This window comes from Eptesicus fuscus, chromosome 17, assembly GCF_027574615.1.
Source record: "Eptesicus fuscus isolate TK198812 chromosome 17, DD_ASM_mEF_20220401, whole genome shotgun sequence".
Classification (NCBI taxonomy): Eukaryota; Metazoa; Chordata; class Mammalia; order Chiroptera; family Vespertilionidae; genus Eptesicus; species Eptesicus fuscus.
Window position 1 is genome coordinate 34,054,965 of NC_072489.1, and position 18,056 is coordinate 34,073,020.

Sequence of the window (18,056 nt, forward strand, 5' to 3'; positions counted from 1 at the left end):
TATGCCTCACAATGTGTGTGTTTGCACTTACATTTCAGAATTGTAATCAGTAACTCACAATATTTATTGTAAGCTATGAGTAAAGAGTTAAAACATCCTATGAGTACTGGTAACTATGCATTTAGAAAAGATTTTCAAATGTTCTGAATTTAAAGAGGCAAACTTTTATTATATGGCAAACTCACCCAGAATCTCTGCCAGTCCCCTCTCTTTCCTTTGCTTCCCCCCTTTCAGTTGATAGCAGGTAAAGAATGCATTAACATTTATTTTCTTTGATTAAACTTTCAGGAAAAACATTTGAACTTCAGTTTTTTTCCAAAGCAATAATTAGAGAGAAAGTTCCTATATATTATGGTCTCTGTAAGTGAGCTTATAAGCTTTATCTTTAATGAAGACTTAAACCTTTTAGAATAATTAATACTAACTTTATTCTAAGTGACCCAAGAAGATGGAATTTTCTCATTTTTCTGAAGAATGAATTTTTATGCCCTATCATAATCAGGTTATTTTTTTCTAGTCTATATACTAAATTTTCCCAGATAGTAACCAAATGAAATTTTATCATTTTCTCTTTATTTAAAACAAAATAAGCTATAATTATCCCCTTTCTCAGCTTTTAAACTCTTCAGCCCTGGCCTGGTAGCCCAGTTGGTTAGAGCATCATCCTGCTACACCAAGGTTGCCAGTTTGACCCCCTGTTAGGGCACATACAAGAATCAACCAGTTATGTATCTCTCTCTCAAATCAATAATTTAAAAAATTAAGAAAACATTAAAAAACCTCTTAATATAACATTTTTATTTTTTCTAACATATTAATTCTCCTGGACTAAACTGTGTTCTTCTAATACACAGTATGTAAGCCTTGTTATCCAATTTATATATTAATAAAATTGTAAGATTTTTATACCTTGAAGGACTTAATATTTAATTCGGTCCCATTCTAATATAAATGATAAAACAGATCTGCAAGTATCAATCTGCCCTGGGTCATTTAATATCTGTATATCTCAAAACCATACTGCTAAACTCAAATCCATTATTCTTTCTACTGTACTATGTTCTCTTGTCTGAATTATTTTTCTTTTATTATTTTGATCCCCAAAGAAGTAGAAATAGAAACTGGAAAAGGGGAGGGGAAGCATTTGTATTATAATGTCTTAGAACTCTTTTAATTTCAAATAAACTCAAAATAACTTACACAAAAGGAGACTTGCTTATTGGCTATATAACGCTAAAAATGCTCTGGCCTTGATCTAGATGCTTAACAGATGTCAGGAATCTCTCTTAACCTTTCCCTTCCTCTGTATATACTTTATTTTCAGGCAGGCTCTCTGTAATATAAGGGCAAGTTATGACTCCCAGTAGCTCTAGCTTTACATTCTGCCTGCTTTAGCAATTGTGGTGGGAAGAGATCTACAATTTGAGCTAAAATTCTTAGATTAGGTTCTAGCTTAACTGGATTAGGGCATGTACCCATTCCTTAACTAAACACTCTGGCCAGAGGCTTGGGGCATTTATCTGAAGCTGAAGAATAGGGCCCACCTTCCACACCCCTAAACCACAGGAAGAATAATAGCTTCTCAAAGGAGAAAGGATTCTGTGTGGAGAGAAAAATGGCCAGTGGTCTGCTTCATATTAGTCTCAAGGATTCTGTGGTTCATGCACCACTATTTAATACATTATTCTTTAGTTAGTTGCATAGAATTAAAGCATTATGATACGCTAAACTTTGGAGATTCTTTATAAATGGGAAAAATAAGAGCTCAAAGAGGTCTTACAATTTTTTTTTTTTTTTTTTTTTTTTTTTACCACATAGTTAGTAAGCATGCTATTAGTAAAACCCAGGATGAGGGAGTAAAAAATTTTAGAATCAGCTCTGGAGGCAACCAATGGATATCTGGATCTTTCTCTCTCTCTGTCTCTCTCATCAACAAACCTATCCTCAGGTGAGGATTAAAAAATGTTTTAGAATCAGATTCACATTTAGATTCAGTTGCAGGTTTTGAGCAAAATAATTATTTTATGCTCAGACTGTTTATCCTTAAAATAAGAGGTGATAGAATCTTTTTGGTAGAGTTGTTGTAGTGTTAAGGGATATATGTAAAATGTTTAGCATGTCGTTTAATATACAATAACTACTGTTATATGTTGTCATTGTAATAATAGCCATTCCTAAGAGCCACATTTCTTCCGTTGGTGAATTACTTTCCTGTAATAATCTTGTGATCATTCTGAAATGTAGTTTTCCAAGTTACAAGCAAACATTGTATGTTAAAATCATCTACATTATTTCTGAATTTAGAAGTGCCAGTGAAAAGTTTACTGAAGTAGAAAATTACTTTTTTAACTGAGAAATCTAGATTGTGAATTCGTAGTAGAGAAGATGATCTGAGAGTATTGATGCATAGAATATGAACAAAATATTACATATCTTGTGGTATCTAGGTAGTATTCTGGTTTGGTAGTTAGTTGCATAGAATTATAGCACTGAAAGAAGTGTATAACCTATACTTTTAAGTCTCTTTTTAAAGAGGTTAATCATATACAAAGATTTACATAAAACAACTAAGGTTAAAAAATAGTTTATTAAAAATATATCAGACAAATGTAAATTTCAGTGGCAGATGATGTTGCTCTGATTTACTCTGTTAATGAGCTGCATTTAAATATTTATCATTTAAGGTCAAATTTCTAATGTAAATATGTTCTTCAATGGGTACAACCCAGTTACCACAATAATTTAAGTGAAATAATGGAACTTTTCTTTTGAATTTGGCTTTTCTCTTTTTCTGTCCACCAGGGAGTAACTATTCCCAGTCAGAGGCGCTATGTGTATTATTATAGCTACCTGTTAAAGAATCATCTGGATTATAGACCAGTGGCACTGTTGTTTCACAAGATGATGTTTGAAACTATTCCAATGTTCAGTGGCGGAACCTGCAGTAAGTGCTCCAAATTCTCATTCTCCCATGTACTGGAACACTTTTCTTAACATATGTAGAAGTTTATATAAAAATCGGCTGGTGTCGCTCAGTGGTTGAGTGTCAGACCTATGAATTAGGAGGTCACATTTCCATTCCCGGTCAGGGCACATGCCTGGGTTGTGGCTCTAACCCCAGTAGGGGTATGCAGGAGGTAGCCGATCAGTGATTCTCATTATTGATGTTTCTATCTCTCCCTCTCCCTTCCTTTCTGAACGCAATAAAAATATATTTTAAAAATATCTAGAAAGAAATTTATTGCGCTTAAAATTTATGCAGGAATATATATATTTCTGAAACATCCCATATTGATTAATTACATCAGTTGTTTAGTGCACTGGTCTAAAGAAGCCAAGAGCAATGTTTTAATGTCTTTAAAACCAAATTGTATTTATGAAGGAAAAATTCTGTGCTGCAATTACAAATTGCAGCCTAAGTTTTGATTAGATGGCTAAAAAACCTGTCCTGTCACATCCAGCATCAGAATGGCAGTGGGGTTCATCAGTTTACTGGGGTTGAAGCACGGACCAATTTCTTTATATCTTAAGGAAGACTAGATATTGATAGAAATGGTGACAGGGACAATAAGAAAAGAAAAAGTGATAAGACATGGTGATGGGCTAAAGTATATTGACTGAATAGGGTTGAGTCAAAGTCTGTGCAGTATTAGAGAAAATCTGGATTTAGATTTGAGTATTTATAATGCAACTTTGTAGTTTCTAGATAAGATACCACCACATTATTTCTTTTAATAGTTCTAATTTCAGCAATATTTTGCAATTCATTAGTGGTTTTAGTTTTTAGCTTTAAGTTTTGCTTAAACTTAAAATATTTATGTAATTTAAAACAATTTTTATCCCTAAATTAATTGATACCTAGGAAATTAATTTCTTGATTTTGTTTATCTTTGTCAGATAGATGTGATCACCTTCATCAGATATTTTCTGTATTCTTAGAGAAAGGCAATTTTATCAGAGACCACAGTTTTATTAATATAGCATGATAAAGTCTTCTAAGGGGCCTCTTTGATCCTTTTGTCATCTCAGTACAATTTTAAAAACTGCTGGGTGCAAGGCACTAAGCTATCAGAGGTGATTGACATAAGCTAGGAGAAGAGAAGGAAAAAGGAAGAAAAAACTCATGCTTTCCTTCATAGAAGAGAAGGAAAAAGGAAGAAAAAACTCATGCTTTTCCTATAGTACAGATATCAGTATAAGAGCCAAAAGAAAGGCATAAAATATTAGAGAAATAATAATAAGGGAAAGAAGAGAACATTCAGTTTAGTAATCTTGAATACTTTTTTTCACATTGATTCTCTTAAAAAATTTCACCAATTCTCCTTTTCTACATTTAAATTGTGTTGTTTTGTTTTATATATTTTTTGTTTTGTTTTGGTCTCAGTATTCATACTAACTACTGAAATCTTTTAAATCTTTACTAATTTTCTATGCACTCTGATTTAATACTATGTAGTAAAGCTGTATATAATTAAGTGGGAGGTTGTATATATAAATTATAAATGCTAAGAAAAAGTTTTGGGGAATTGTCATTTTCATGAAGGAAGTCCAGCTCTGTATTGAACACTGGGGAAAGCATACAGTTTAGATTGACATTAAAACTGAGGGAAGTATTACAGGCAATAGGAAATAGCTGGAATTGAAGCACAGCAGAAGGAAATGAGCTGGACAAGAAATGTAGAGACAGAGAATAGAATAGGAATAGAATGTGTGGCTCACTGTTAGAGGACCTTGAATGGGGTTTTCAGACTTAATATGACAAATATTACAGTGTCAGTGATAATGCTGGAGGCGTAAACTGTGTTGTAAGTACAGTTGTGTAGAAATTGATGATAGCAAGAGGTAGAAAATGGTGAACAAAGGAAGCCAGTTATATGACTTGCTCTAAGCCAGATGTGCTTTGCTGGAGCAATAAAATGGAATTAGCTTATTTTTTCTTCTGCCATTTTTATTTGAAAAATTTGTCAAGAGTTTCTATTCTAGTCAGGTGAATAATTCACTGAAAAAGAAGGAATCTGAGACTTGGGGACATGGATGCTGACATTTTAGTTTTAAAAATACGTTTTAATTCAAGTGAAGGTAAGCTGTTTACATGAAGATAGATATTCAATGAGCACTTGAAAGTATGGGTTTGAATCTTTAGATGAGAGGATATATCAGATATTTTGGGAAGCATCAGGAAAGGGACATAGTAGTTAAGCCTTTCAATTAAATGTGGTGTGAGGCTATAGGATGAGAAGGCTCAGAGGGAAATGGTGAGGACTGAGACAAGGGGAGTTGGAACAATCTGCGTTCTGGAGGAATAAGAGGAATCAGTGAAGAAAACAAACTTGTGAAAAGAAAGTGTCTTCTGCAAAGTTGGCAGGGATTTACAACTTTTTTTCTTATTTGATTATTGTCTTAATATTTCTAAATAATCTATATATCTTAAAGGGTTAAAAATGTTAATAAGAGATGATCACTGTGATTTTTTCCTCAATACTATCAATATGCATATATCTGAGAAAAGTTAATTCTGATTTTTCCTTAACTAGGTATCAATCTTTAGAAAACAGTCATATCAAAGGGTATATATCAAAAGTGTGTTTTAGAAGTTCACAGAATCATAATAACGTTGGACTTGTCTTATCTATCTAAAATATTAAATTCATATTGTAAAGAAAATTATTTTTTTTTAGTGATTTGAGGAAATCTTTTCCACTGATTTTTATTACAACTTTTTAGCTTAGTTTTTGAGAGAAATTCTGAGTAACACTGAATTGTAATTGGTTATAATTGTAAAATTCTTGTAGATACACATTTTAGATGAAATCTGACTTACATAGTTAATTTACTTTTTAAAGTTCTAAAATCAGGAGTATCAGATTCCGAATTAGTGGAATTAGAATTAATAAGGTTACAAAGCATTTTCATTCTGGTTGATTTTTATTCACCACTTTGAAATGAAATCATACCTTGTTTATTTATTTCTTCAAGCTAGACTTCCCAGTAAAATTTATCTTTTAAAATGGTTCATTGTACTTTGAATCCTTAGTCAGGGAAGTAGAAATTGTTGAAAGATTTTTAGTGTAATATTTCCTCTTTTTTAGAGAGCTTTTTCTTAAGATAAATGTCTTACAAATCCAAATAGAATAACCGCATGTGCTTTGATCATTCCTACTATTTATTATGTGATTGTTCAAATTGCTTTAGATATTGTATAGATGAGCTAGTAGATGTTTATTAAACTGGGAAATTCATTTACCTTGGATAGCATTTTTCCTTGTTCTTAATTGTTGGTCTTATTGATAAAGAATGGGATACTTTTTTTTCATCTTTAAAGATAATGCCTTTTGGTGCGAAAATTTTATTTCTATTTGTGTATTTACTTGTATGTGTATTTATTTCTCATGCGCTTTATGCAAGCTTGCTTTTATTTCTTAATAATTTTAACATGTTTCCTTCAAAACCCACTTCTAACCCTTCTAAGGCTAGTCACTCTTTTTAATGAAATTGTTTGTGAACTCATTGTACCATAAATTAGTTATACTTTGTCATTACTACCCTTAAGGTGCATTGCTAATACATACGCATGATACATTTTGAGAAATCATATTTTACCAGTTATTTTAATTCTTTTATTTTTAATATTTTTGAATTTTTATTGACTTCAGAGAGGAAGGGAGAGGGAGAGAGATAGAAACATCAGTGTTGAGAGAGAATCATTAATCGGCTGCCTTCTGCATGCTCCCCCACCGGGGACCTAACCTACAACCCAGGTATGTGCCCTGATCGGTAATCAAACCCGAGACCTCCTGGTTCATAGGTTGATGATCAACCACTGAGTCACTCCAGCCGGGCACCAGTTATTTTAAAACAGACATAAGCCAAAGTCAAAATACTTGTAAATGAATTGGGGGGACGGGGAGGGGGCGGTACACTTCAATTTATACTTGATGTCTGTTGCATTTCTTAGCAGACATTTCAAATCCTCTCCTGTTTCTCATCATGGTGGCTTTATATACCTTTAAAAATAAAGTGTGAGCTATAGGTAAAATGAATGATGGTTAATATTTTTATAAATATTGAGACTTATGTTTATGGAATTTAATTTAACTTTGTATAGAGTATATTTTCTTTCCTCTTGTGAACATGTAATGATTTGCATTTTTTGGATTTTGTTACATGATAGAGACTTTAAAATATTGCAGCAAAGTAACTTTTAAAACTTACCTTTAAGCAGTTCATAGATGTGCCAGAAAGTTATTTTAAGCATTTCTAACATCATTTTAGTGTTAAAGTTTTTATGTTACTATAGTGCTAGGAGTCTAATCTTGGGACTTATTATTTTTGAAATAGAATTGACTTTCATGCCAGCAATAGAACCTTATGTTGAAGGTTCAGATTAGGGAAAATCTTGTATTGATTACATTTTGACCTAATTTATATTTATTAATTTGTTTTAGATCAGGATTAGACTAGCAGAATTACTATTTTGTATATATTGCTAATATTAACAATTAAAATAGTTTTTGACAGTTTGCTAGTTAAAGGCATTTCCTGTGAAATGATACTTATATGTATTTAACCATGCAGATCCTCATTTTGTGGTCTGCCAGCTCAAGGTGAAGATATATTCCTCCAGTTCAGGACCCACACGCCGGGAAGACAAGTTCATGTACTTTGAGTTCCCTCAGCCATTGCCTGTGTGTGGTGACATCAAAGTAGAGTTCTTCCACAAACAGAACAAGCTAAAGAAGGTTTGCACTTTACTTTTATTGGGAAAAATATAAAAAATAACTGTACCTTGAATAGTAACCTTAGATCTTTTGTGTAAAGTATTTGGTTAGGCAGAAATCAATCTGTAAGGAGATATTAAAAGGTTTATTTCATTTTATGACTGATATCTAATGAATTAGAATTGGTTTTCTGTTAGATTTGCACATGCATTGCTTACTATGGCATTGATGAGCCATTATAATGGTAAATAATCCTATTAGAAGGAAAAGGACAAAAGACCTTTTAAAGTTATATGTAATTTGAGATGAATTTTCTTTAACTTGAGTTATACAAAGAAATTTTGTAAAAATACTAAAGATTGTATATATACTACATGAAATCAGTTATAATCTTCTTAGAAGGGGTGATTAATTACCTGAGAAGAAGTTAGCAAGGGATCATGAGTTTCAAATAAACTTGGTCTATATGTATAAATAAGATCTGTTTCGTGGTCTTGTATAATGACACAAACTACTTTCCCCATTTTGGTTTCTGTTTCTTACAATTATGTCATTTTATATTTTGCTTCCTCAAATTTACTAAGTATTTCGAGTTTTAGCTAGAAGAGAAATAGGTATGAAGAGGAAGTAATAAAGAATGAAAAAAATGTGGTATTATTTAAACATACAGGTTTTAAAAAGTGAGGTTTGTATCTTATTGATCTATATTTAGAAAATGTAAACTCATTTTAAAACAAACTATCTTGTTTTAAAATATTATAAATGAACATTTAAGATGAAGCTAATGTACAAAATTTTTAATTGGTGATGAACAAAAATACTAGCTTTTGTATATTGTTACTGCCTCTTTAAACATCTGTATAGCACATTACCAATTTTTAGAAATTTTTAGTAATAGGATTGATTTAATTTTCCTGATTTTTAGCTTTTTTTTGAAAGAAAATAAGAGGAAGTTTCATTTACTACAAAAATTTTTAACTCTACTTTGACTTATTAGAAGAAATATAATTTTCTTTATTTAGAATCCAAGCAGTTAGGAAATAACAAAATGTTAAACTGATTTTTTCACCAGAAACCTATTTTTTTTTTACCTGTTCTATATAAATATATTTCAATAACTTTGAAAATTATTTTTTAATAATCCAAGAAGTGCCCAGCCGGTGTGGTCACCAGTTCGATTTCCAGTCAGGGCACATGCCAGGATTGTGGGCTCGATCCCTAGTGGGGGGCGTGCGGAGGCAGCTGATCAGTGATGTTACTCTCTCATCAATGTTTCTATCTCTCTATCCCTCTCTTTTCCTCTCCCTCTAAAAATCAGTAAAAACCTATAAAAAGAAGATGATACTATCTAAATAAATAAATAAATAAATAAATAAACCAAGAAGCGTTAGCAAATGTTCTAAAATTAAGGTAGTTATTTTTTCTTCTATTCATTGTAAGACAAGTACACTTAAAATCTTGTATTTTGCCTTTAAAAACAAACAGGCACCTGAATCACTATTTCCCTGTACCTTTAGGAGTGTGCTAATTTGTATTTCAGTTATCACCTGTGCATTACATTAACACATGTAAAGTTAAAGATTCGATTAAATATTTATAATATATGTGTAATTTGGATTACTTACATACATTTCCATTATATGTGATTTTTCTCTTCCTGTTATAAATGTTTGCAGTGATTTAAACAAAAACAGGTTTAGTATAATCAGTGTATTTATATGGAATCCACATTTTTGGAAATTTGAATATTACTAGCTTATTTTCTTCTGATTCTAAGTAAAATATGTGTGTAGTTACTAATTCAGTGATTTTGGTAAAATAATTAAAACAAATATTTTTTAAAAGGCAGTGCTAAGTACTGTTAAAAGCTGCAAAAACATTTAAGATATGATACTTAAGATCTTCCATGGGTGGGATAACTTAAAGATAAATTAGAATAAAATATTTAAATGACCAGATAAGGTATCACAAGGCTGTACATCTTTAATTGTCAAATGATCCATGCAGACCAAATTCTAGTAAGTAAGAGAGGGAACATTTTCTTTGTTGGTTAAGAAAGGTTTGAAGTAATGAACGTCTGATGCCATTTTTGATTAATAAGAGCTCATATTATTAGTAAGAAGTGATTCCTTAAAAATAAGCATTTTATAACAAAAAATGTCAGAAGTACTTACCGTTTCCCCTCCCACTCCATATTTTATTATGAATTTTTTCAAACATTCATTGTTAAGAAACTAGAGCTGTTTAATGTTTGTATTGCCATAGCAGTAAAAATGTATCTGCCTTGCTTCATTGGGAAGTTGTACCTGATATTTCAAGAACTTTTGTTAAAGCAAATTTTGTAATAGCTGTTGAAACATAGAGGAAATTAAATCCATTTCTGAATTTTTAAATACATACATACATACAAACTCAAAACATTTTAAAAGGCTAATATTAGACTAGAAAGGAGACATTTTACTTAAGGTTTTAAAGCAAAAGTAAGCTATCTTATAACTTGTGGAATTACATTTTTGGTTTAAAATGTGAAGAAAAGAAAAATCATGTGAATTAGATACAATGGATTGCTAAGTATTAGTCTTTGTGTTTACCTTTATTCAAAATATTAAATAACATGGCTTATTTTGACTTATTGTGGCAAATGTTGAATATAGGTAACATTTTCTTTTTAAAAATATGTCATTTTATTTTTTAGGACAAAATGTTTCATTTTTGGGTAAATACATTCTTCATACCAGGACCAGAGGAAACGTCAGAAAAAGTAGAAAATGGAAGTCTATGTGATCAAGAAATTGATAGTATTTGCAGTATAGAGCGATCAGATAATGACAAGGAATATCTAGTACTCACTTTAACAAAAAATGATCTCGACAAAGCAAATAAAGACAAGGCCAATCGATACTTTTCTCCAAATTTTAAGGTCAGTTAAAAACATTTTGAGGAGTTGGTGGGTGGCTCTGTGTGTGTTCTTCTTTTATTCTAGGTGTGTAGCCTAGTGAAGGCTTTGCTTGACTAATTTTTAAATTAAATATTATTTAGAAGTAATATTTATGCAGCAGCAATCTGATAGTTTCTAATAAAATTCAAGATGTGTAAAAAGTCATGAAAGCTGTACTTTCCTTATTTCTTTGTTGTTTGGTAAATTTGAGGCAGTCGTTTGGGAGGAATTAAATAAGTGGGATATGAAAGAGAAATGGGGGAAGTAAAGGGTAGAAGAGAACTCTTAATTATTTGAGAAGAATTCATATGGGATGTTCTCGTTGATTTTACTCTTGTACTCCTCCAATTTATTCTCAGTCCCTCACAGTGATCTTAAAAATAGATTGATTGTGTCACTCCTGTTGACAATTTTTAAGATGTTGTCGTCTTTGTTTTGCCCAACAAGGACTTGCATTCCTTAGCACAGGCCTACCTCCTATATCATCAACTGGAGACACATTCTCTCCCTTTTCCCTGGGATTCACTCATCTTGGTCTTTCTTCATCTCCAAAATGGTTCTGCCTCTGGTCTTTCCAGTTCTTTTCCTCTTCCTGTACCTCTCCACCCTCAGCCTTTTCCCTATTCTTCACATAGATACCCTTCTCATATTCTTGTCTTATCTTCAATTTTATGTGGCCTGAAAGGTGTTCTCTCATCATCCTCCCCTCTTACACCTTTCTACAATTGTTTCCTTATTATGGAATTATTTGGTTTGTTTTAATTTCATATATTTGTGATTGTGTGTGTGTGTGTGTTTGTGTGTGTGTGTGTGTGTGTGTGTGTGTGTGTGTGTGTTTCTGTGCATAGGTAATGATTCTCCAGGTTCCGAAATGGAGGTTTGACATTTTTTTCTTTCCCTTTCCTATTTCATACTCTGTTTGACTTCCTCCCCTTTGCTTTGACCATCCTTCCTACTTTCTCGCTTTAAAAATTCTTACTTCATTCCATTTGTATATATAACAATCTTAATCATAGCTTATAAGTGTAAGAATATTGCTAGTAGTAATAAAATAAAGGGGGTGGCTACACATTTTAACTGAAAATAGATGCAGTATTAAGTACCTTTAGATCGTATATTTCCTTAAAGTATTTATAAAGTGTCTTTTAGAATCCACAGGTTTCTGTTTACTTTCTTTTCTTTAAGTTTACATTTTTCTCAATCACTAGCTTTTAAAGTATAACTTGCTCTAGTTTTATTGTTTTCTGTTTTAATATATTTTATACTTATGATTACAAATAAAAACTTTTAATTATCAATAAACAAATATCACATGTTGGTAAGTGCTATGAAAAAATAAAGCAGAGGTTCAGCTGGCATAGCTCAGTGATAGAGCGTTGACCTATGAACCAGGAGGTCATGGTTCAATTCCCTGTCAGGGCACATGCTCAGGTTCTAGGGGGCATGCAGGAGGCAGCCAATCAAAGATTCTTTCTCATCATTGATATTTCTCTCTTTCTCTCTTTCTCTCTGAAATCAATAAAAATATATTTTTAAAAATAAATAAAGATGTGATAGAGAATGATCTTGTGTGTTTTTTAACTGACTGGTTAGAGAAGGTCTCCCCAAGCAGGTGGCATTTAATTAGAGGCCTAAATGAAATAAGTGAACTACACAAATATCTGAGAAAAGAGGGAAGAGCAGGTACAAAAGTCCTGAGATATTAATGAGCTTGGTGTATTTGAGGATCGATAAATAAGTCATTTTGACTAAAGCACACTAGTCCGAATGTGAAGACATTAGAGTGTATTTAGCACAGGAAAGATCTAATTTGAATGTTCACTCTGTCCACTTCTTTAATATATATAGGCTGGAGAGGAGATAAGATTGGAAACTGTTGCAGTGATTTAGTTCAGATGAGAAGTGGTGGTGGTTTGGACTAGAGTAGTGGCAGTGAGGGGTAATGAGAAGCTATCAGGTATACAGTTGACTCATGCGTGACATGGGTTTGAACTGCGCAGAACCACTTATATGAGGATTTTTTTTTTCAATAAATATAGAGTTGGCTCTCTGTAACCCTGAGTTTTGCATCCACAGATTCAACCAACAGGGCCAACTGTATGCATTGTTTTATGCCCTTTTATATAAGGGACTTGAGCATCCACAGATTTTGGTATCCACGGGAGGATACTGGAACCAATCCCTGATGGGTACCAGGGGAATAGCTGTAAAGTTTTTGGGGAGTTGAAAGTTATACACCAATTTCCAACTGCACAAGAGTTGGTGCTCCTGACCCCTTTGTTGTTCCAGGAGCAACTGTTTATGGATTACTGATATAAAAGGAGAAGAATTGATGACTCTTAGATAATGTGGGGAGAGGCTGTAGATATAATAGAGTAAGCAAGGGATTCTCATTTAAATCCCACTAGATATGTGGTCTTCAGCAGGTTACCTAATCTCTCTGGGCCTTAGCTTCCTCTGCTTTAAAATGGAATTCCTGTCTTGTAGAGCTGTTTTGACAATAATTTTATCTAAGCCTGTAAGGCCCTTGGTTGTCTATTTAAACCACTGTACGATGTTAACTTTCTTTTCCTTCCTTCAGGAGAAGTTTTTAGGGCTAATGAGATCTTAAACATCATTTTTGATCAGTATTTTATATAGTACTAGAGGCCTGATGCACAGATTCGTGCATTGGTGGTGTCCCTTGGCCTGGCCTGCGGGGATCAGGCCAAACTGGCGCTCCGACATCCCCCGAGTGGTCCTGGATTGTGAGAGGGCACAGGCCAGGTAGAGGGACCCCACCGGTGCATGATCAGGGCTGGGGAGGGACCACGGGAGGGCTCCAGGGCATGTCCGGCCCGTCTCGCCCATTCCTGATTGGGCCACAACCCAGCAGCAAGCTAACCTACCGGTCGGAGTGTCTGCTCCCTGGTGGTCAGTGCGTGTGATAGTGATTGGTTGAACCAATGGTTGGACACTTGGCATATTAGGCTTTTATTACATAGGATAATATTTGTATTTGCTTAGTATTTTTGTATCAGAAAATACATTGATTTTCAGATAGGTAGTAAGTGAAACTTTCTTTTGGAACTCAACTGTTAGTGAATTGAATTTTGTGATGAAAATATATTTTGTGAACTATTGATGAACTTCAGTCTCAGTGTATATTTCTTTTGTATATTTAGATAATGCTTGAAGTTAATGCTTATTAAAAATATATATTAATGTGCCAGTTTATCTTTTTATCATATAAGAAAAGACAGTGTAAGAAATTTTAAGAAGGGGTAGGGGGGTCATTTAAAAGGCAGCTGCCTTTTAAAGATCATGTTTGTCATAGTACTTAAAAATGAATCTGCTAAAAGTATATATCTATACTAAGTAATTTAAGATTAGTCTGATTTATGGATTTTCCATTTAAACTTTCTCTTTTTTCTCTAGGTGAAGCTGTACTTCACAAAAACAGTAGAGGAGCCATCAAATCCAGAGGCTAGCAGTTCAACTTCTGTAACACCAGATGTTAGTGACAATGAACCTGATCATTATAGGTATTCTGACACCACTGACTCTGATCCAGAGAATGAACCTTTTGATGAAGATCAGCATACACAAATTACGAAAGTCTGAATTTTTTTTTTATGAAGAGGGATAAAATACCATGAAAACAAACTTGAATAAACTGAAAATGGACCTTTCTTTTTTTTTTTTTAAATGGCAATAGGACATTGTGTCAGATTACCAGTTATAGGAACAATTCTCTTTTCCTGACCAATCTTGTTTTACCCTATACATCCACAGGGTTTTGACACTTGTTGTCCAGTTGAAAAAAGATTGTGTAACTGTGTCATGTATATACCTTTTTGTGTCAAAAGAACATTTAAAATTCAATTAGGATAAATAAAAATGGCACTTTCCCATTTTATTCCAGTTTTATAAAACGTGGAGACAGACTGATGTGTATACGTAGGAATTTCTCATTGTGTGTTCTGTCACCAACTGAAGTGGCTAAAGAGCTTTGTGATGATATACAGGTTCACATCCTACCCCTTTGCACTTGTGGCAACAGATAAGTTTGCAGTTGGCTGGAGGAGTTTCTAAAGGGTTCTGCTACATTCTAATGCATGTATTCGAGTTAGGGGAATGGAGGGAATGCTCAGAAAGGAATATATTTTATGCTGGACTCTGGACCATATAACATCTCCAGCTATTTACACACACCTTTCTTTAGCATGCTACAGTTATTAATCTGGATATTTGAGGAATTGGCCGCTGTCACTGCTTGTTGTTTGTGCATTTTATTATTTTTTTAAAGCATATTGGTGCTAGAAAAGGCAGCTAGAGGGAGTGAATCTGTATTGGGGTACAGGAATGAACCTTGCACAACATCTTAAGAATCCACAAATGAAGGGATATAAAAATAATGTGGTCATAGGTAAGAAACACAGCAACAATGACTGAACCATATAAATGTGGAGGCTATCAACATAGAATGGGCTTGAAACATTATAAAAATTGACAATGACTTATAAATATGTTTTCTCAATTGTAATGAATGCTCCATCTCCTGTGTAATCAAGGCCAGTGCTAAAAGTCAGATACTCTTATTACCTACATCAGTCAACAACTTACACATATTTTATTAGTTTTCAATCATATACCTGCTGTGGATGCTTCATGTGCTGCCTGCAAGCTTCTTTTTTCTCATTAAATATAAACTGTTTTGTAATGCTGCACAGGAAATTTCAATTTGAGATTCTACAGTAAGCAGTTTTTTTTTTTTCTTTAAAGATTTATGATGCACTTATTCAGTCCAATAGCTGTCAGCCGTTCCACCCTTTTGACCTTACACATTCTATTACAATGAGTTTTGCAGTTTTGCACATTTTTTAAATGTCATTAACTGTTAGGGAATTTTACTTGAATACTGAATACATATAATGTTTATATTTAAAAGGACATTATTTGTGTTAAAAAGGAAATTAGAGTTGCAGTAAATTTCAACACTGCACAAACAATAAGGCATTTACTTTTTCAGTAGAAGTTGTCCCACATAATGCTTTTAACAATTTGCTATTGAAAGAATAGATTTTCTTTTAGATGTGCAGTGTTGAATTATTTCTTGATAGTGCTAGACTTAGAACTAGGGCTTCTTTTTCACTTAAGTATCATATATTTGATATGCCCAGACTGCATATTATTTTAAGCAGAGTACAACTACTAATGTAAAGCTAATGTGAAGATATTATTAAAAAAAGAATTTTCCCCCAGAAATTTGGTGTCTTTCAAATAATAGCTTGCCCTTGAAACATTTGAATATCCAATTTATTTCTTAATGGTGTAAAATCTCATTTTCAATAACTTATTGGTGCTGAAATTGTTCACTAGCTGTGGTCTGACCTAGCTAATTTACAAATACAGATTGCATAGGACCTATTAAAGCAGCATTTATAGAATTTGATGGTAAATAGATTAGGCAGAAATTCATCTAAAATATTCTTAGTAAATAATGTTAACATGTTTTCCATACCTCATCAGTTTTCATTCAGCAAATAAAATTTTTAAATTTTTAACAAAGCTCTTAGGATTTACACATTTATATTTAAACATTGTTATATAAAGAATTGATTGACTGCTCATAAATTAAATTGGTAAGGTTAGAGACAACTATTCCTAAGATCTCACCATTGGAATTTATATGCCACCTTTCGTAAAAGCTGAAAATTGTTGACTAAGTTGAAAATCATTGATGTTTTGAAGATAGTTATTATTACTGTTATTTGTTACAGTTTTGGGCACAGTATATTAAAACATAACTTGTATTGTTCCGATATGTAACATGGAGGGCCAGGTCATAAATAATGACATTATAATGGGCTTTTGCACTGTTATTATTTTTCCTTTGGAATGTGAAGGTCTGAATGAGGGTTTTGATTTTGAATGTTTCAATGTTTTTGAGAAGCCTTGCTTACATTTTATGGTGTAGTCATTGGAAATGGAAAAATGGCATTTTATATATATATTATATATATATAAATATATATTATACATACTACTCTCCTTTATTTCAGTTACCATCCCCATAGAAGTTGACAAGAATTGCTATGACTGAAAGTTTTTGAGTCCTAATTAAAACTTTATTTATGACAGTATTCATAATTAGCCTGAAATGCATTCTGTAGGTAATCTCTGAGTTTCTGGAATGTTTTCATAGACTTTTTGGATGTGCAGCCGCTTACATGTCTGAAGTTACTTGAAGGCATCACTTTTAAGAAAGCTTACAATTGGGCCCTGTACCATCCCAAGTCCTCTGTAGCTCCTCTTGAATATTTTTTGCCATAATTATTAAAGGGTAGTTGAATAAATAGCATCACCATTCTTTGCTGTGGCACAGGTTATAAACTTACGTGGAGTTTACTGGCAGCATCAAATGTTTCAGCTTTAAAAAAATAAAAGTTAGGGTACAAGTTACATGTTTAGTTCTAGAAAATTTGTGCAATATGTTTATAACGATGGCTGTGGTTGCCACAAAGTGCCTCGTTTACCTTTAAATACTGTTAATGTGTCATGCATGCAGATGGAAGGGGTGGAACTGTGCACTAAAGTGGGGGCTTTAACTGCAGTGTGTGGCAGAGTTGCCTTCTACCCTGCCAGTTCAAAAGTTCAATCTGTTTTCATATAGAATATATATACTAAAAAATTTCAGTCTGTTAAAACAGCCTTACTCTGATTCAGCCTCTTCAGATACTCTTGTGCTGTGCAGCAGTGGCTCTGTGTGTAAATGCTATGCACTGAGGATACACAAAAAATATGTGTACAGAATAATGCCTCATACCAATCAGATGTCCATTTGTTATTGTGTTTGTTAACAACCCTTTATCTTTAGTGTTATAAACTCCACTTAAAACTGATTAAAGTCTCATTCTTGTCATTGTGTGGGTGTTTTATTAAATCAGAGTATAATTTAAATTGCTTAAATTTGTTGAAATTTTAAATAATGGGCAGCCAAATGTGCTTAATACATTTTCTATTAAGTTTTTTTCCCCCCTGCTGTCCTTCATAGTCTACAATTATTAAAACATGGACTTTGTCAGCTTGGGAGTAGAGTATCAGTCTACTCATGCTTGAGAAAGGCACTTTTTAGGGCTTTAGTCAACACTTAATAAATTGTTTTAAGCACATTACATTACATAACATTCTAATCTTGAAAAACTTCAAGATTCTTGAAAATTTTGTGCATTTTTTTTCTTTTAACTAAGCCAGATGTCTGCAGATAATTCCCCAGAACGGATTTGATACTTCAGATTTCAATTTGTGGCTTTTTCCATTCTTTATGATTCTGTAGTCTGCCATTAACATATGGGAAGCTTCATCTACTCATTGTGATTAGTGCCATTTAAAAATTCTATTCCAGAAGACTTTAAAGA

The 18,056-nt window shown here is 32.8% G+C and overlaps 1 protein-coding gene across 2 annotated transcripts in view; it reads left to right on the forward strand.

Annotated features, from left to right (window-relative positions):
• The window catches only part of PTEN (phosphatase and tensin homolog), an 84,591-nt gene extending 67,031 nt beyond the window's left edge, over positions 1-17,560 (forward strand). For both annotated transcript variants that reach the window (XM_028127609.2, XM_028127610.2), the window contains exons 5-8: positions 2,803-2,944; positions 7,576-7,739; positions 10,414-10,638; positions 14,074-17,560. In XM_028127609.2, coding sequence (XP_027983410.1) covers positions 2,803-2,944; positions 7,576-7,739; positions 10,414-10,638; positions 14,074-14,259 — 717 coding nt within the window. In that variant the 3' untranslated portion in view covers positions 14,260-17,560. The remainder of the gene's footprint in view (positions 1-2,802; positions 2,945-7,575; positions 7,740-10,413; positions 10,639-14,073) is intronic.
• The last annotated feature ends 496 nt before the right edge of the window (positions 17,561-18,056 follow it).